At 54.9% G+C, this 18720-nt stretch overlaps 6 protein-coding genes across 6 annotated transcripts; 3 read left to right on the forward strand and 3 right to left on the reverse strand.

Moving 5' to 3' along the window:
* Positions 1–89: 89 nt before the first annotated feature.
* On the forward strand, positions 90–1044 carry PHACADRAFT_258363 (uncharacterized protein). Its single transcript, XM_007397116.1, has 4 exons — positions 90–135; positions 191–497; positions 557–578; positions 651–1044. Exons 1-4 carry the CDS (start codon positions 132–134, stop codon positions 774–776), a joined length of 459 nt encoding a protein of 152 aa, XP_007397178.1. The 5' UTR covers positions 90–131; the 3' UTR covers positions 777–1044.
* Positions 1045–2098: 1054 nt separating this feature from the next.
* PHACADRAFT_97448 (uncharacterized protein) lies at positions 2099–3429 on the reverse strand (the record flags this gene model as incomplete). Its single annotated transcript, XM_007397117.1, has 2 exons — positions 2099–3036; positions 3123–3429. Coding segments are annotated over 2 exons (1245 nt in total), but the record flags the coding sequence as incomplete, so codon positions are not given.
* Positions 3430–6373: 2944 nt separating this feature from the next.
* On the reverse strand, positions 6374–8172 carry PHACADRAFT_174996 (uncharacterized protein). The gene is made up of 9 exons (XM_007397118.1): positions 7850–8172; positions 7617–7794; positions 7509–7566; positions 7364–7451; positions 7126–7308; positions 6951–7066; positions 6807–6894; positions 6655–6684; positions 6374–6602 (listed from the first exon to the last, which is right to left on the reverse strand). The coding sequence occupies exons 1-9, from the start codon at positions 8150–8152 to the stop codon at positions 6516–6518; spliced, it is 1131 nt and encodes a 376-aa protein (XP_007397180.1). The 5' UTR covers positions 8153–8172; the 3' UTR covers positions 6374–6515.
* A 4746-nt stretch (positions 8173–12918) lies between these two features.
* Positions 12919–14945, reverse strand: PHACADRAFT_258368 (uncharacterized protein). Its single transcript, XM_007397119.1, has 6 exons — positions 14539–14945; positions 14154–14481; positions 13874–14102; positions 13561–13805; positions 13160–13498; positions 12919–13101 (listed from the first exon to the last, which is right to left on the reverse strand). The coding sequence occupies exons 1-6, from the start codon at positions 14933–14935 to the stop codon at positions 13020–13022; spliced, it is 1620 nt and encodes a 539-aa protein (XP_007397181.1). The 5' UTR covers positions 14936–14945; the 3' UTR covers positions 12919–13019.
* Positions 14946–15473: 528 nt separating this feature from the next.
* PHACADRAFT_96477 (uncharacterized protein) lies at positions 15474–16748 on the forward strand (the record flags this gene model as incomplete). Its single annotated transcript, XM_007397120.1, has 5 exons — positions 15474–15703; positions 15754–15823; positions 15882–16193; positions 16301–16434; positions 16493–16748. Coding segments are annotated over 5 exons (1002 nt in total), but the record flags the coding sequence as incomplete, so codon positions are not given.
* A 223-nt stretch (positions 16749–16971) lies between these two features.
* On the forward strand, positions 16972–18647 carry PHACADRAFT_258371 (uncharacterized protein). Its single transcript, XM_007397121.1, has 7 exons — positions 16972–17291; positions 17365–17516; positions 17569–17610; positions 17665–17822; positions 17875–18000; positions 18055–18190; positions 18245–18647. The coding sequence occupies exons 1-7, from the start codon at positions 17098–17100 to the stop codon at positions 18517–18519; spliced, it is 1083 nt and encodes a 360-aa protein (XP_007397183.1). The 5' UTR covers positions 16972–17097; the 3' UTR covers positions 18520–18647.
* The last annotated feature ends 73 nt before the right edge of the window (positions 18648–18720 follow it).

Below are 18720 nucleotides of genomic sequence, written 5' to 3' on the forward strand. Positions count from 1 at the left end.
GCTATACTGGGAGCCATCAGCTTTGTGGCGTCCGCACCCTCCGGGCCGACGCGTCGTGCGAAAGCTCTTCGCTCTTGGCACGTTACATCGCTCCCAGGAGATCCACTGACATCGCGAAACCAAGCAAAGTCATGGGTGGGTTAACTGAGTCTGACTAATCGAGAGGTTCAGCAGCTCATGCCCTCGCCAGCATCCGCCGAAGAGATCATCCTGAACGCGCCGCACCGCCCAGGCGAGAAGGCCATCGAGGCCTTCCACGTCGTCCTGCACACCATCAAGTCCGAGATCATCAAGTCGCGGCACCACTGGAACAAGCACGAGCCCAAGATGTGGGCACGCGCCGCGGGTCTCACTGATGAGCAGCTCGTCCACTTCACGATCGAGAGCGATCTCGTCGAGGTCCGCAGCGCACCGACGTCGTACGGCACCATCATCCTGGGCAAGATCAGACTTCCCGCCGTGCAGGATGAGGAGGGTGCTGGCTATGTGCATATCAGGTGCGTGTACCTGATGCTACAAGAGAGTTTAGCGGCTGAGCACGATCGTCGTTCTGCAGGATTCACGACCCGCCCAATCGAGTGCGCATCTTCGCTTTCATCTGTTCTATATCTGTTCTAAGTGTTCCTTCTAATACCACTCTGCACATATAGGGTACCGAGGATGTGTTATTCCATTCGATTTGGACAGACGAAGGCAACCGCAATGTCGACGGCCATCCGATGACTTGGCGCGCAATCCAGATCGAGAGCACACCACTCGAGTTCTTCAACGAGTAGGCTTCGCCCCCGGGCCCGCGTTCCGCCTGATGGATATCCGGAAGATCTGTCTTGGACAACGGTCCGATGTATGATGGAATTTGATCTGCTCGGGGACATTTGTTGTTTTGCGGATTCCATGATGTCGTGGCTGTGGTTTCATGATGGTCGTAGCAGCGATAGATGAAGATAGCAGGTCGCCCTTGACGACGCAAAACAGCTCAGCATAGATACATGTTCTTTGAGCACGAAAACAGAATAAGGCGGCTGACACTTACACCTCAATCCGCTTTAAGTGGCATGTATGGTGTGGGCATATAGACCATAGATGACATATGGAGACGAGCATCTACTGTTGTACAAGGGTTGTCACAAGTACACTTGCCTTCCAAGGAGACAACACAACATGGGACAGAGGAAAGCGAGCAGAGCCGAAAAGATGAATGGGCACAAAATGTGAGAACTATGTACACAACTGAAATTTGGGAATAAGTAATACGAGCTGGTACAAGAGGAGAGAAAGAGAGAAACCACCACCACCACCAATGCTAAGTCAGTCCGTAGCTCCGAATCACAAAACGTGTTCAATGCAGACCAGTCACCGACCAATTAGCGGAAGTACTGTATGAGTTCGCTGTGCCGACGCCTTGGCCATGAATGAATGAGCCAAGGAAACCAGCTAGGTGTCCGACAGAGCGTTCGAGCAGGGCAGGGTTCGACACGGCCTCGGATAACAGCGGGAGCCGCACAGGCTGGTCGACGACATACGGCTCGAGCGAAGGGAGATTGTTCCTCGCAAAAATTGTTTCACTCACCGCCCAAGGCGAGTAGTCCATGACGAATGGTTTTCCGCCAGGAGCGTCAGCGGAAATTTCGGAGTAGCCGAGGCTCGAGGGTATGTGCCGGAACCCGAGATGCGCGGTACGATCTCCATCGTCTGAGGATGTCGTTGACGATGTCGACATGGGCGAATACACAAGGCCGGGTGTCGAGAGCGACGGTGATGATACGTCGCCCACATACAAGGACGCTTGCAGCGTAGGTACGACAAGCATGGACGGCACAGGAGCTCCTGCAAAGTCGTCCATGTCGGGTTCCGCAATGAGCGTCGCCTCCATAGCTGTCGCCGCGGAGGGCTCATAGGACACTGTGGCCGCGTTCGCGCATGGGAAGCCATCGCCAGCGTTGGCCTCCATGTTCGGCATTGTCGCGGCGCGCCGGAGATTTGATAGGCTCCGGGAACAGGTCTGCACCGCAGCAGCGTGGGCTGGGTACAGCGGCGCCAAAGTCGTGGGAGTCGGCCAGGAACACGGCGACCGGACGGCGAGTTCGCTGCGGCAGCGCGCGACTGCTCGGTGAATGCTGCCAGACGTTGTACTCGGCGCAGATGGTCCCTTGCCGACCCACAGCCGCCATTCCAATGCTTCGCCGAGGGCGCGCTCACAGCGGCCGATCTCCCGTGGCGGGAGACCGGCCAGCTTTGCCCACGCTTTGTTCGAATATGAACGATCTTGCATGAACTTCGACGCGAGGATGAGACACGCGAGGAATGTACGACGCGGACAGAGGAGGGGAGAGGGCGACGGAGGGAGAGGCGGAAGAGGTGCCGATGGAATCTTTGACGACGTATGACAGATGGGAGGTGGACCAGTCGGGTTCGCGTCGCTGTTAGAGATGAGCTCCGTGGGCGGCGCAGTCAGAGGTTCTTGCGGGCAGACATCAACAAGAGTCGTCGTAGACGTCCCGGATATTGTCGAGACATCAGTGTCGCTCTCGTAGATGCCAGTCAAGTCCAAGCTGGTGTCACCGTATCCTATCTCAGATGCGAGGAAGATCCGCTGAACAGAATCTTCTGTCATGGAAGCATCAGGGTGCAATTCCTTGAATCGCTCCTGTTGAAGGATATCAGGCACTTTGGAACGAACAGCCTCCAGGTAGCACAACGCCGTCTGCAGGACACCCGTCGAAGTGCGTGAACGACGGAGCACCTCGTGAACGAATCCTCGGATAGGCATGAGATGGTCCATCTGAATACAACCGCTGGAAGATGAAGCCTGGGGAGAGATGGAGGGAGAACAGAAGGGCGACGCTTGAGTTGACGGCGATATCGGAGATGGAAGCTGCGAGTTCCGCAGGGGGAGCTGCATGAGGGGGATCTCACCAGAAGCAGGGTTCTTCTCGCAAGCAAACGTGGTGGCGGCACTGTCTTGGGGGCAGACACGGAAAGCCTGAGGGATGTCCTCGGGGCGCCAGATATCGCACAGGGATTTGACAGCCTGATCTGTTGCACGCCAGGAGCCATGAGCACCGCTCACAATCACCAAAAAAAATGCGGCTGGGCATAGACGTTAGGCACCGCAGACTCACCAACAAGTCGAGTAACATATTTATTCTTCTGCGCATCTCGAACGGGATTGGTCTGGGTCTGCACAGACTGGGCGGCAATCGGGAGCGATGGGTGTTTGCGAGTCTGGTCGAGGTTCCAGACGGGACTGATGTAGGAAGCGGGGGATACAGATAATATAGTGGAAGCAGGGGTATGCAAGTAAGACTGAGGTGAGCGATATTGGGTCGAGCAGGTGGGATTAAGCGTGGAGTGGTAAGGTTGCCAGCGGGACCTGGTGCGCGAGGCGCCAGGGCCCCGATGGGCTAGCGAGTGCGAAATTGCGTTCATTCGAGGTCGATGTTGAATCAGAGAGCAAAGAACTTGAGTTGAGATTTGGACTAACGAGACTAGGGACAAGAAAAAAATTCAAATCAACTTGGCATTGGCGGTGGTGGTGGTGAAAATGGTTTCAATGGAGCTAGAAAAAGACGGGAAGACGAGAGACGGTGCGGCAGAGACGACGGGCGACGGATGGGGGTATCTTCCTATATTGAGACGCGGCGAACACATTTCGATTAGTTGAGGAGTGGTCGGACTGTCCTAAGTCACTGCGACTTAAGGACGATCCGGGCGTTTACTGTTCTTCGCCAAAGGCAGGAAGAACGGGAGGCCGCTGGGTTCGGATTAGCTTCGAAAGTGCGAGTTTGCTGTACAGAGCGGCGAGGAGGTTGTCTTCGAGGGGCGGGATAACCGACAAAGGGGTTATATACGGCGGGGGGAGTCACCACACGGCGAGCGGGAGTCAGACCAAATCACCACCCCCGGGCGTTTGCTAGTCACCCCCGTGACCGTCACGGCCGAAGGTTGGCCCCCGGGGCGGTGCCGAGTCACGCTCACTCACTGCCAGGCTGCCCTCTAGTCCCCGCCGCGGCTTGCCCGCTCCTTCTGGCCTGCGGGCTGTTCGTTCTTCAGGCGGTGCTGATTCGCTCAGTCCAGTGGCCAAGATCCCTTGTCTTGGTGTGCAAGCTCCTGCCGTCGTACTCGCCATGCTTTTGCCTCAAATGCATACGTACTCGCTTCTTCCAGTCACCTACTCGATCCCCCACAGCCTCAGGGGGCAGCCGATAGCCCTGCCTGTCGCGCATATTGACCAAATTCTCGCGTCTTCCGTCTCCTGGCTGCCTATCGACAGCTCGTGCTACCCTCATGAATCGTGATCTCCTCGCTCATCCTCCTGTCTGGGCAGCATGACTCGTCCCCGGAAAAAGATTGTTTTCTGACTCTTGCGTGTTGTCGCCTCTTGCGCATTTTGTTCACACGGGTCCGGGCGCTCACGACAGGCGCTCCGAACATGGCCGACAGAGGTAGCCACCTTGGCGACCTTGTACAGTAACTCGTTCTCTCATGCGTCTTCAAGCTCGTCAGCATATGTGTTGCCCCTACCCATAACCCGTGGTTACTATGGCTGTCCAAAGAAAAACTATGGCTACACATGGGTCGCTCCGCAGTCGCATAGGAGCAGTGATAACCCCACACGGCTCACTGCCTCCACTGCCTGCTTCTGTCTTCGCTCCGTAGCATGCGATGTCCGTAAACCGGTCGCTGACTGTGGGGCAGTCTCGCCGTCCGTAACAGACTTCTGGAAGCGAGTAGCGGCTACAGAGGTTCTGTAATCCCGAGCAGCGCCCTCTTTCTGCGTCACTTCTTCGGTATGGCAGGGCAGAACACTTACCGTGAGTATCATCAGTCAAGATTGTGCAGCACGCAATTTCATCCCCAACCCCCGTATACTGTAGCTCCCAGGCTAGCCTTCACTCACCTTGGACATGCCACCATGAACTAGGAAATGAGGCAGTGCTCTGATAATATGTCCGGCGTCTTTGAACGCGCTGCCCGAGATAGCCTGAGCTCTGTCCCGACGCTGATAGCCTTTTCTTGTCAATCCACAGCTCCAGGCCAACGCGGAGTGACTCTATCGTTCCGCTGTCGCCATGGCTGTCTGTTACTGCTTAATATGTCTCCTCCATTCCTCGCAGTATTCCTTCGCCGCCGTAGAGTCATGGTATGCTTGGCACGCGCCCGGCATTGGACGCAGCAATGATGATTATGTATACCATGTCAGCATGTCAGCGTCTGCTAGAAAGCGTCTGACATATCCCCAATCGCTTGCGCGGGGGCCGGTGACGAGTGGATAGAATGCCCTGTTCCAAGGCGCACATGGATGCGTACATTAACGCGGCTGCCGGTATGTCTCTATGTTGCGATGCTCTGTTCCCGTTGTCTCACCATTAGAAATCGCGGTCAATAACTCTCCCCCTCCCGTCGGACCAGTCCAGTGACTGGCCATGCGTCTGGTGCGCTCTTCATTTGCGATGTTGCATCACCGCGTGCTGCCCCTATATCAGATACCTGGCAGACGACTCCCTCAGCTGTGGTGCTTGGGCCTTGTGCGCTTCAACAAGTTCAAAGTCCGGTGTCATTTGAGCCTGAGGAAGTTTGACTATACTTCACTAGTCTGTTCCTAATGCCCCAGCGGCGCATATGTACGGTTTGTGCCGGCACTTTGCCACCTATATTATTCCCACGTTTGAGTTGTCATGTCATGTCCTCCGATAAATACGAAGCGACCCTAACCTTACGTCATTCTCGCCCGACCCCGACCGCGCGTGGAGTTTACCGTTTTTGCTTCAGGTTCGCGAGACCCTCGCATCGCATCACACGCCTTCTACACCTCCTGTTCCCGCCGGTCAGAAATTTCTGCTCTTGCAGTCTCTTATGATTGTTGGAATCAGATCCTGACGTTGACGGATTTAAGAAAAGAAGCCTGCGCAATGTGTACGTGTCAGTGATACCACCGCAGGACAGCGAAGCTGTTGGCCCTGCGAGTTCTTCCGCACAAGTGCCGTGCCGCCGTTGGCAGCAACTATCCCTGCTCCATCGGTGCTCATCGCTCGTCGAGAAAGGCAGCGCTGCTCTCGTATACAGGGCCATCTTTATCGCCGTCTCAGGGACCTCTTGATCTCGACGCTTTGGCCGCGAGGGAAGACGCCTCCCCCATCTACATCTCTCCGTCGCAGGCATTTTGTCGTATTCGTAGCGGGCGCCTGCGGTAGTAGGGCACTAGGCGCGTTCGTGTGATTCGCCCTCATGCAGTAGCCAGGGAAGCTCGGATAGAGTCTAGGGCGGGCATTTGCGATGCCTGAGAAATTCAACAAGGTCACGGGCTCGTTGCGCCCCTGCGCGATTCCGCAAATCACCCATCCGCGGCGTGGCCGGCAACGGTCGAGGAGACAGAACAACAGTATTCTTATTGCTATGTACAGGTACAATTATCTTCATCGGCTTAAATTGGGCATTATTAGGTGGAGTAGATATGGGGGTGCACTTTCAGGGTCCACTTCCCTAGCAAGAGGACCAAACTCGCGATCGTAGTCTCAGACGATGAGCACGTCGATGCTTTCGTCCTTCATTACAGATCGCCAGTCGGCACCGGGGAGGCTGATGTCCATGCGCTTCCGAACCTAGCGAAGTTACGGGGAAGTTGTATGCACAGCTGCGAAGAAACACACGCACCTGAGAGACTACATATGCCGAAGTCTCAAGCTCGGAGCAACCTGAAGGTCACGTAAACCGGGCTGCAAGATATCATAGTTGAGAGGTTCACCCACATTGTTTACTAATATATCAAGTTAGCAGCGTGTATGCGGCATAGTGACAAATAGGACGCACCGGAAGTACTCGAAGATATCAAGCACCCGTGCACGGTCAGCTCCAACAACTTGAGAACCAGCAATGATCATAGGCCAGTTCAGACTGTTCCGAAGTGTCCGCATCAGCACAGCGTATGAATATCACGGAGCTTCACATACCCAACGGAGAGCCTCTGTGCGCCGCAATCGGCAGCAAGACTCAGCACCACGTTCGCGAGGCGCTGCACAGCGACGTCCGCCGGTGTAAGGCCGAACACGTCTCGGAGGATCAATATCTACGGAACAGTACCATCAGCGTGAGGCTATCGGCCCTGCAACAACGGGCCCGACGCACCTGAGCCGCGCTCCTGTAGATACAGTTACCCGCCGTGATACGCTCGTGCACGGTGCCTGGCTCCGACCAGCTGTCGAGCGCGTCATACAGTACGCGGGCATTGTACATCAGGTGCATGCCGTCATGTTTACAAGGGGCCTCGTCCGAGTACTTTTCGAGCACATCGCAGACGACGGATACGACCTGCGGGTGCCTAGAGATCAGAGGGACAAATTGTTGAGGTTGTGATGCAACGCACTCGTGACAATAACGGGACAAGCGAGCGCGAGATACCGAAACACTCGTCGACGTGGGACTGATCATCGCCGTTGTTCGCAGCTTGGAGCCTACGAGGAAACATTTTCGGCCATGGCCGCGTACAGGAATGCGCGATGTGAACTGACCACCATCCGTCCGCGTCGGGTTGCAGCACCGTGGGTCTTTGACCGGTTCCGATGCAGCCTACGCGGCGTCATGAGCAGTGCAACGAAACACAAAATAACATCACTGGCCGAATAACTCATACATGGCAACAGTTTCAAGGAACAGACGAGCGCGCGACACCCCGGAGATTGTCCCAATTTGAGGACGTGCGCTGCGGGCGAGAATTACGGCAGGACCGCCTCGGGCGTTGACGACGGTCCTCACAAGATCGAGATTGGCAGCCCAACTATGTCCGCTCGATAGGATCTGCAGTCCACGTTTCAGCCTCGAGCAGCCGCAACTTAACGTTTGAAGCACTCACATCCAGCAGGGCGATGGCGGCAGTGGCGGCGATAGTAGAATCACTTTGGACACCCTCGGTAGTCAAGCAAGCCTTATTGAGCAAGCACACGGACTGAGACCGGTACGCATTCGCGAGTCGCACCGAGTCGTCAGCGGTCTTGGCGTCGCCCTCGCGGGCGGCAAGAAACGATGTATGAACGGCTGCGATGCCGAGCAATGCGTTGCGCAGAGAGTCGACCGGCATGTCGAAACCGGAAACACGACTCAATACAAATTGCAGGTTTGCAGCAAGGATGGGATTCTCAGACGGGAGAGCCATCATAAAGCTCAGCGAATGTTGGCAGTAATGACGTATCTTTGAAAGTGATGCGAAGAAAAGCATTCATGATGGGTATCTATACTGAACATAAGAATTCGAATGCCCCACCAAGTCTCTCTCTTGCACAGACGGGAACTGTCGCGCAGTCAGCCACCTAAAGCGCATAGGAAAGAAGAACGTCACTCACAAACGGCTGTATGGGGTCTATGTGTTGACTAAAGTGAGGAGACTGCCACTCGTCCGCATGGTCCTCGAACTTGACAGGAGAGTCGCCGGTCTCCTCAAGTTTAACGGAGCCATATTCGTTGTGATGAGCCGTAACACGTGAAAGACCATGCATGGAGGGGTATTGTTGCTGTTGTACATAGTGCGATTGCGTAGGGTAACGATATGAGTATGAGGGATGAGCTGATTGATGCGCAGACATGCTTGGAATGCCAGGAACCGTGGGTGCTTGAACATGAGAATGCAAAGTGTATGGCAGGCTGTTGGTGCCCATCATCCTATTAAAGCTCTCATGTCAGCGCCAGTTCATGTACAGCGGACGCGAAGGCACGTACTGCTGACGCTGATGAGCAGATGGGATGCTTGATGATGGACTAGATAAGAAATCAATCAAAAGGACGGCCAGAAGAGCAGAGCGGAAGTCGGACGTACATTTGTCGGTGTGCGAGAGAAGAATGAGAAATCGCTGGAGGATGCGAAAGAGACGAATGCGAGAGAGAATGCGCAGCCATGACGTTCTGTTTCGGTGGGGAGTGCGTTCGTGGAGGAGTCGTTGACAGTTCAGAAAGCCCCGAGGAACCAGCTGTCGACGGTCTCACATCTAACGGCGACTCGGACTGCCTTGTACCAGGCTCCTTCCTGACCGGGCGCTTCCTTGTCGGGACGATTTCGGGCCATGTACACTGCGAAATTAGAGTTAGAACGCGGAACAGTCGGCGTCGAACAGAACCCACCTTGCGCTGGGTATCCCGACACCGCTTGCAGTCAGGTTTCTCCTCATCGCACTGGCGGGAGGAAGGAAATCAGACAGGAACGTCTCGGCCGGCCGCAGTATACGACGCACCTTCACTTTCTTCGTCCTGCACGTCAAACAACCGGTTTTGCTACGGGTGAATTTGCCCCGTTTGCGCTGAACAGGTTCTGGCTCGAAGGACGAAGGCGCAGGGTGAAGACTGGACGATATTGGTTCAACGGCTACGGTACGTTGAACATTGTAGATGTCGTTGGCGAAGTGACTGGAAAGGTGTCAGCACGAGGGCACAAGACGCGTCAACGAGAGCTACTGACTACTGCGGACGGTCCGACATGGCTACGGTAGAGACGTGGGAGGGGAGGGAGTTGTGGTCGGTCACTCTGCATCCTGGCGGCTTTTGAGGAAATTGGGAGGGACAAACTCCCGGGAAGCATTTAGAGGTCGTCGACATACTGGTCTGCGGATCACCGCATAATCGGGGATCGACCGTAGAGATCTTGAGGGTGTACCAACGTACCTTCATAAATTTTCCCAGATTGCTTTACATCAAAACGGAGAATCCATTCATCTCGGCTTCGCAGAGGAAGCCATGCTTGTTCATAAGCATTTCTTGACCCTGCCCGTGTATCATATGCCGCCACGCAGCATATTCCACTTCACACAACCATGATCACTCAGTGATCACTCCCAGATGCATGGGACGATAGTGACACAGATGAGCATCGGAGCTAGTCATTTCTATAGCACCCCCCGCGAGCAGATGATGCATGGCGCTCTGGCGCTCGTAGCCACGAGGCGCTGGAAAATATAATATCTTTAGAGTGCGAACCAGTTACGTGTAGTTGGGACCTACCCCGACTCAATTTGCTCCGTATTCTAGCTTTTTATGGCGAAGGGCGACCTTACGACGGGAGTGCTGTGACACCATGTCCCATTCCGATGTGTTCCGGAGTAACAGAACTCCTCCGTAGGTCATCAACGACAGCGAGATAACAGGCATGCCGTTTTCACGAGAATATTATTGTTTCTTCACATTTGCCTCGTGTTGTATTGCCGCGGCAGCAGGCACAAAGTTTTGAGCTGCTCTCAAAATGCAGAACCATATCGGACGATGTTGTGCACGGCCTTACGTACTAGCTGGACACCACATCTGATACCTCCTCTCCACTCCATATCCCACGAACGGCGCCCGCCCTCCCGCCAGCCATAGAAATGTATCTCATATGTGCACACCATATCTCCACCGCAGACTGTAGCATCTGTCCGTTCTATCAGATGACTTACGAGAGATGCCGCGTCCCTTGGCCCCAGCCGCCCCTATATTCCCACCATTACTTCACGGATTTGTAGAGCGGGCCCTCCTCGAGATCACACTGCGAGGTCGGAAGTGAATTCGCGTCTTCTTTTCGCTGACCTCCCCGCGGCATTGAATTCATGAGCAGAGGCGCTCCAGGCGCCGGGAGATCTGACCCCGCATGCACCTCGGGGATCTCCCGAAAATAACAACAAGGTCATGGCTCTGCCCTTGGCCATCTGGCTCTTTGCGGATGGGACAAGACTCATACCCAGTAGGGACATCACGGCCATGACCTGCATCAAATGCTCACCACGACTGTGATGTCTACGCTGCCGCACTCTGACGGGCCCGTCTGTGCACTTACCCCCTATATGACGGTTACGTTCTCTTTTGTCCGCATCCATGCAGGAAACACGTCGAAGGTTGAGAGAATGCAACGGACATCGACAGTTAGCATTTTCAGTGGCAGTGGCAGTGGCAAACAAGCTTGCAATGCTACCTTTCCGTTTTTGGACGCCCCTTGTTGAACGACATACGCATTACGAAAAAAGTCAGCGGTGTATTGGATCGTCACCGGGATCGCGCCCAATAGAGCACGGAAGCTAATCAGAAGAAGTATAAGGTGGCTGTCAACCGTCCACACAAATTGTAAGCTCGGGCTACACCTAGGCCTTCGGAAGGCGTGCGGCGTGCGGACCACAGGCTCTGGCTTGCATGGCACTTTCTTTGATCACCGGAGAGAAGACGGTATGCAGCGACGTGTGGTGTCGGGACGCCGCGCGACCGAGCGACTCATTGATTACCACCATCACGCCTTGTGTAGGTCGTCGCAAGGCGTGTCGGGGTAACAGAGGCAGCACCTCTGGCTTTATCACCGCAGCGATCTGGTGAACACTCCCGGAGCGCCACCAAGGCATTCAGCTGATGGCGATTTGGCGCATCAGTGGAGATCAGCGGAGATGAACTGGGGCACCCTCGACGGCGTAAGTGAAGAGGCGGGACAATGATCGAATGAAGCTCGACCCCCAACGCCGGCACGGTAACAAGTCCGGAGTCCTAGCGGCGCGCACAGACGTCTGGTTTCTGCTTTATTACGGACTGCTGAGTTGATGACTTGCCGGAGAGCTTTCAGCACACGAGCCGATCGACGATGCAAGTTTAAAGTCTCGCGGGATCGCTTACAAGCTGATCGCTTGTGTGTAGACGATACAGCACCGTCTAACTGGCTTGAGGTGCAATTCCGCCGCGGGGAGGACGCGCTTCAGCGCGGCGCTCCGACATTCAGCAGCGTCGACGGATGCAGCTCCGGGTCCCCGCCATCAGTCGCCCCGAATGCGCAAGATCGCGGCGAACAGGCTCACGTACGCACAACTAAATTGACAAGGCGGTGAGATTTGCACTAGTACTTACGGAAGCCGTGAAGTGGCGGTGGCTGCCCTCACCCAGGGTGTCTTCTCGGCCAGAAGACCTTCGCCGGCCACTCCTGGCGCCGCTCAAAGTGAGCCCAGCCTCGCTGAAGCGAATAAGTCACTCCATGGATCGGCGCAACGTCAAGGGCCCTCCCATGACTGTATCTATCCTGTGAGCCGGGTCAATAACCAACCAGCACCAGGACTGCGCACATGCCGGGACGTTTTGTTGCAGCGGTCACAGCTGACAACTCTTTGTAAGGTGGGTGAATTCGCACCATACTTGGGTCGTAGATATCCCGCGACGCCCAATATACCGACGGGAATCGATCAGTCACAGTGTCGGGCTTTGGAATTACTGCCCGCGCCGCCGATGCGCTATACGACTTCGAGCCTTCCTGTGCCGTCGGAACCTTCTCCGATGATAAACCGGGCGGCCCTGGGGCCTGCACTAGATGCTGCTCGTATCAACGGCGACGTCAGTCGGTATTTACTCAACTCACCGGGACACGGGTTATCTTTGCGCGTGGACAAAGGGTGCGTCGAAGAGGGAGCGTGTGCAACCGCACATGGCCGACAGAAGCACCATTCTCTCGTCGTGCGCATGGCCTGCACATCGCTGCTGTGCCATTCACAGCAAGAGCCTCTCATGCTCACGCAGCGGGGAGTGCATTTCGCCGCCGGTACCATACATGCATTGCAACTCTAAAGCTGCTTCTGATCTTCCTCGTGCGACAAAAAGACACTGGCAGGAGGATAGGACGCCGCTGTTCGCGGAGATGGCGCTGTGTCCCTTCCTGGTCTGGCCTACGCCCTCGTTGCGATGGGCTGTTCGCACGCGTCCCCACTTGCCACCTCTCGCAATCCCGTAAGCACTGCGCTTTGTGGCACGTCGTCTCCAAATCTTTGGGGGCTATTCGTGTGCAAGCATTATGCAACCTCGCACGGCGTGATGTCGGCCCGAGTGATGATGCCCTGTGGGGTGGGTGCCGCTGACAGAAGTTGGGTTGCCCTTCTTCCATGTCTGCTGACACGAGACACGTCGCGCGCAACTACCAGCTGGCAAAAGACGTAATATCTGCCAAAAGAAATGTCTCGTAACAACAGTACAGGATCGTCGAACGACGAAAATCGCACTCCGGCAACGATCCTATCACCGTCCAAAGTCTCACTACACCACATGATTTACGCCTTGACGAAGAGGTCAGTGAACTTATCAATGGGGAGCTTAGCAAAGGAAGCCGCGTCGTTGACGGTGTCCAAAATCCTATTGGCAGGATAACAACATCAGAGCTGCAATAATTTCATATCTATACATTACTCACTTCTTCTGCTGAGCCCCATCGAAGTGGGCAGAGATATGCCTCTTGAACTTAGCAAGCAGGAGGGGCGTGCCCTCAGCACGGCGGCGCTTGTGTCCAACGGGGTACTCGACCTCGACTTCGGGCAGGACAGAGCCGTCGTTGAGTTCGACGGTAATGGCATTTGAGATGGAGCGCTTCGAGGGCTCGTGGTAGTCAATACTGTACTGCTTCTCCTCGACGCAGGTGATTTTCGCACGCAGCGCATCGATCCGTGGATCCGCGGCCGCCGTATCCATGTAAGATTCAGATGTGAGTTCGCCGAAGATGAGCGGGAACGCAACCATGTAGTTAATATCGTGGCTATGATTCATCGAGGGCGATCAGCAATGGTATATGAAGAGCCAACATGAAAAGAGACGCACTCTCGATCGGCAAAGTTGTCCAAATGCCCCTTCTTATTGATAATGCGCATGGCAGCCTCTTGTGTACGAATACGGATACTTTTGATGTCGTCAGAGCTCTTGCCCATCTCCTTGAGCTTCGCATGGAGTATATGTGCGGCTTCGACGGCCGTCTGAGCGTGGAACTCGGCCGGATACGAGATCTTGAAAAGCACGTTCTCCATGATGTACGATGTGTAAGGCATCGCGAATTCAAACGGCTTGCCCTGGTGTGCGAGAATAAAGTTAGTGAATGGATGCGAATACAGATATCGGACTTAGTTGACAGCCATACCTTGAAGAGTACGTCATAGAAGCCCCATGTTTTCGCGGTGAGGACGGACGGCATGCCCTTCTCTCCCTTCTTAACTAGATAAGCCAAATTGACTGCACGGGAACAGGCATCGCCGGCGGCCCATGACTTGCGCGATTGGGTGTTCGGGGCATGGCGGTATGTCCGCAAAGACTGGCCATCTACCCACGCCTGGGAAACGGCATCGATAGTCTGCACACGGTCAAGGCCCCTAAGAATAGTTGGCATATCAATTAAGCTAGCAAACATACAAGTTACGTACAAGAGCTTGGATACGACGGCGGTGCTAGCCACCTTGACCAAGACGACATGATCAAGGCCAACCCGATTGAACGAGTTCAGAAGGGCGAGCTGACCCTGGATTTCATGAGCTTTGATCATGGACTCGAGCACATCGCGGACGGTTAGAGGCTGGCCCTTGCGCGCGAGGTGATCAGCGACGGCCAGGATGGCACCCAAATTGTCCGAAGGATGTCCCCACTCGGCTGCGAGCCAGCAGTCATTGAAGTCGAGCCATCGAATTTGAGTACCAATGTTAAACGCGCCACGGATGGGGTCAACCTGGAAGTTAGTTCCAGGGATTTTGGTGCCTAGTAAGGCCAGGTCAGCAAGACGCTCTTCGCCCTTCGCTCCATTCATGGACTTACCGTGCGGCACGACTGTACCCTCGACCACCGGGCCCATCAAACGTGCGCAGGCTTCAAACCGCATGCCCTCGAGACCGCATCCTATGGTATCGATCAGACAGAGCCTCGCTGTCTCAAATGCCAGCTCAGAGTCGATATTGTAGCTGTGCACGTAATCGGCGATGTCCTGGAGCACCTGGTCGGGCTCGGGGCGTACGGCACTCTCCGCAGCATCTGCGTGGTGAGACATCGTGCGTATGCCTAGGCTGGTCCTGAGAATTGCTGTCGAACGAGCTTGAACGGGAGTCGGACGCGAGAGCGACTTGGCGAGGAGAGGTGTGGCAGCGCTGTGGATGCGTGCTAAAGGAGCACCTGCACGCAAAGAGCGTGGTAAGGTCGAGCGTACTGTGGACAGCATTTGCACTCGCACAAATTGAGAGTCTAAGAGGTCGCTGAGGCTGGCCGTCGGGATCGTCGAGCGACTTCCCCCCGCATGCGGTACCACCCCGTATTTTACGGACCGGTCAACCCGGCTAAACGGGAACCGGATTCGGCGTCTACGCGCGCCTGTACTCGTTCCCTGCGTCGATCCTCAGGCCTCAAGCTTCAGCAGCCGTCGGCCGTACAATGGCTAGCGGACAGACACTGGCAAACGAGTCCCACTTTGGACCACCTTCGGAGCTCATTAAAATATCGGAATTTGTGGAAGAACTCTCGCAAATGGAATCGTCAAAGCGTATCGTGTTCACTCAGTCGGCCGATGCTCTCCCAGAGAACGCGAGGCGAAATTGGATAGACCTCTCAGAGGAACGGCGGTCATCGATAGCGGATGAATGCAGGTGCGTTTTTTCTACTCTCTTCCGGTCGGACATGGTACGCGTGCCATCGGCGGTGGCAAACCTACTGCAAGTCCCCTCCAAGTTGACGTGATGTCTCGCTCACCTCTGCGGCACTAGAATAGCGTGCAAGATGTGCAAAAGTCGTTGAACGATGTTATCGCGGATCCGTGCCTTATGGCGCACGTTATGAAGATGCACGAGAGGCTCACACAATCGATACATGAGACCGCTGAGCTTTCTGGCCGGAAGAAAAGAAAGCGGCCCGCAGTCGATGAGTTCGCACAAGAGAATTCGGATGTCCTTGCGCTCAGACGTGGGCTTGAAGCTGTTCGTCTCAAGTGCTGGCCGTAAGTTCTAGAGCGGCAGACAATACTACCGACATCTCACATGCTTTTAGACTCACTCTTCGCTCGGCATTATTCATACGCCCGCCCAAACAGTCAGATCACAACACGCTGCAGGCTACGGTACGCCTCGTGCCTTTTAGTATGTGTATAGTCGGCAGGAACTAAATTGTCTCATCAGAAGTGTTTATCTCTGCCTGCTATTGTGTCAGATCCTTGCGAAGCCCTCGTATTTGTAACAGTGTATGACCGTTTGACTTGGGGACACAAGCTCTTGTCACGGTCGTCGCAGCATGTGCTGCTCTCTTCGCACAGCCTCGGTGACCTCTTTGACGTGATCCCCTGCTCCTCCAACGAAATCCCTGAGCCCCCGGCTCCCAGCTCCAATGAGACATGGGGAGAAGCGTCTGCCCGGGGCAGTTCTGGCTCGGTGATCTGCCTAGAAGGTGTCGCGTATGGTGATGGGCAATCCGAAAAGGACTATTCTGAGTGTGTTATTTTCTTTTTCTTTTCCCCCTTTCTTTGTGCCTGTATCATGCTTCTCATCGGTTGGCCTGTCTCAGTCGACTACAGGAAAGTCTACAGCTTCTTGCTGAGAAGAAGGCCGCGGCATTGCAGAAAGGCCTTCCCATGCACGAAGTCACCTTTAGGTCTCTCCAAATCAGACTTCACCATCCCTACTGGCTCTGCCACGCCGGCAATTGCGACCACTTCTTCGTGATCGAGCTTCTCAGGTACGCACACTCCCTTACTTCTTAATTCACTGGGATTCGGCTTGTTGATCTTCTGCAGGGCGCATCATCCCTCGGATCCCCCGGTTTTTAGCTTCCCTTTGACAACACAGATCACTCCGCGGTTGCTAGAGAACTGCAGGGCATGTAACAAGGTGCCCGCGGTATATGCCATCAACGGGGATGTACGACTGGGTGAAACTCCGTTCGTCGTCTGTGCCCCATGTTGGCGATGGATGGGCCCGCCGAAACCGGAGAACGCGGACAAGGTGCAAGTTGTGCCGCTACCTAAACACGAGTTCGGATGGCACGGATGAGAGATTAGATCCTTAGAACTCTTCGGCAGTACCCTTTCCTGTATTTCGTGCGACACATACCATGAAAATAAATGCACTGTATTCTCATGACTGGCAAATGCACCGGACCCGTACATACTGAGTTAGGCTAACACCGACCTACTCAGCGCTCGACCTCATTTAGCTAGCGCTCTACGGCAGGGGCGCTTGGCTCGCGTCCGCCACTGCGCCCGTCTTGCTGAGCCCACGCTACTCTCTACGCCTACATTAAACGATGCTCTGATATCCTTTACTTGCGACCAATTTGCGACCAATTTCTGCGCCCGCTAGTCCGAACGCTGTCTCCACTTGCACGCTCTAAGTTGTGACGATGGACAATGCCTCGCACCTCGGAGTTGTGCTCGACCTCTCGCCCAAGCAATGGCACCTCGCTGCGCAGCCGAGCAACCCGCACCCGATTACGCTTGTCGCATCTCTCTCACATCTATTAGCGTTTCTGAACGCGCATATTGCATGCAAAGACGAGAATAGTCTTGCGCTGTTCGGAGCGCTGCCCGGCAAGAGGTGCGCTCTGCACCTGCATACGCTCACACGGCTGCAGAAGAACTGACGAGGGATAATGGAATCTTGGATGCAGCGTGATGCTCTACTCTTCGACGATGCCCGTTAACGAGGAAGAGATTCAGCCGGCGGACGCAAATACGTACCGACCTTTCAAGGTCATGGACTCGACAATTATGAAGCATATTGTGAGCGAGGTTGAGGCTTTGGGAGAACCTGAGGTTGAAGGTACGGCTAATTTTCTAGATACTCGTGCAAGTCTGATCACAGGATTGTTTAGAACCCATTGGCTTTGTGGGAGCTTTGACGAAGGCGATGTGCTGTGGGTATTCTCGCCTGCCTTTGATATAACTCGTCGCTGACCCTAATATCTCAGATATCAACCGAGTCACGAATGGCTCAACGAGCTCGACGTCTCGCAATGATGATCTGGCAACCCTTCCAGATCCACGAATCCTTGTCATCTCTGTGTCTCCCGACCAGTCATCGTCATATATTCCCGTCATGAACTTAATATTCTCAGCCCAGAAGCTTGTACGAACTCCTTGCTGAGCTGTTAGTCACGTAGTTCTTACGAATTCCGTAGAAAGTCACGATCGACGTCTGCAAGATTTTCGGTGGCGAAAGCGTATTCCTTCAGCAAGCTGCCCATCTCACAGGTGGCTCCTACATTGACATAGACCGGCCAGACGCCATACTTCAATACCTCATGGTAAGCACCCTATATTGCACAGCCTCCAAATATATGCTCCTTAGTGGTCTGTAGATGTCCTTCCTTCCACCACCCGGCCTCCGCCAACTTATATCCGTGCCAACACAAGATAAAATCGACTTCCGTGCGGCGTGCTTCTGTCACAAAAACATAGTCGACATCGGCTTTGTCTGTTCTGTCTGCCTTTCCAGTGCGCGTCCCTTCTCCCTCCTAATCTCCCTCCTGCTTCTTACCCTTATTCTAGTATTCTGCCAGCCCGTTCCCGTGTGCTCGACCTGCCGCACCAAGTTCCCGATCAAGACGCTGCAGCGGCTAAACGCGTCGCGCCCCAACGCCGCTCCGGGCAGTGCGGGTACACCCGCGCGTTCATCAACGCCTGCGCGGACTGCCACACCTGCGATATCCGCAAACAGTCTGCCTCGTTCAACAAGTATAAATCCTGCTGCTGTACCGAGGGTCGTTAGCAATGGGAGTGCACCAGCGACGAGCTCGCCGATGCAGAACGGTGAGCCGAGGTAGCACGAGGGTAAGAAGCTAATCAGCGGCGGAGGGAAAGCGCTGTAATGTAGATCGAGGGTGTGTCTTCTCTAGACGAGCTCGGTCTGCGGAGGATCATCGCCTGGCCATGCCATGGCGCCGTGAGCAACCCCAAAGTCATTCCATCCACCTTATTTACCTTTGGTCTTGGATCGAGACTCGAAGCGTAGGCGATAGCCATGC

Source organism: Phanerochaete carnosa, assembly GCF_000300595.1.
Source record: "Phanerochaete carnosa HHB-10118-sp unplaced genomic scaffold PHACAscaffold_6, whole genome shotgun sequence".
NCBI classification, from domain to species: Eukaryota; Fungi; Basidiomycota; class Agaricomycetes; order Polyporales; family Phanerochaetaceae; genus Phanerochaete; species Phanerochaete carnosa.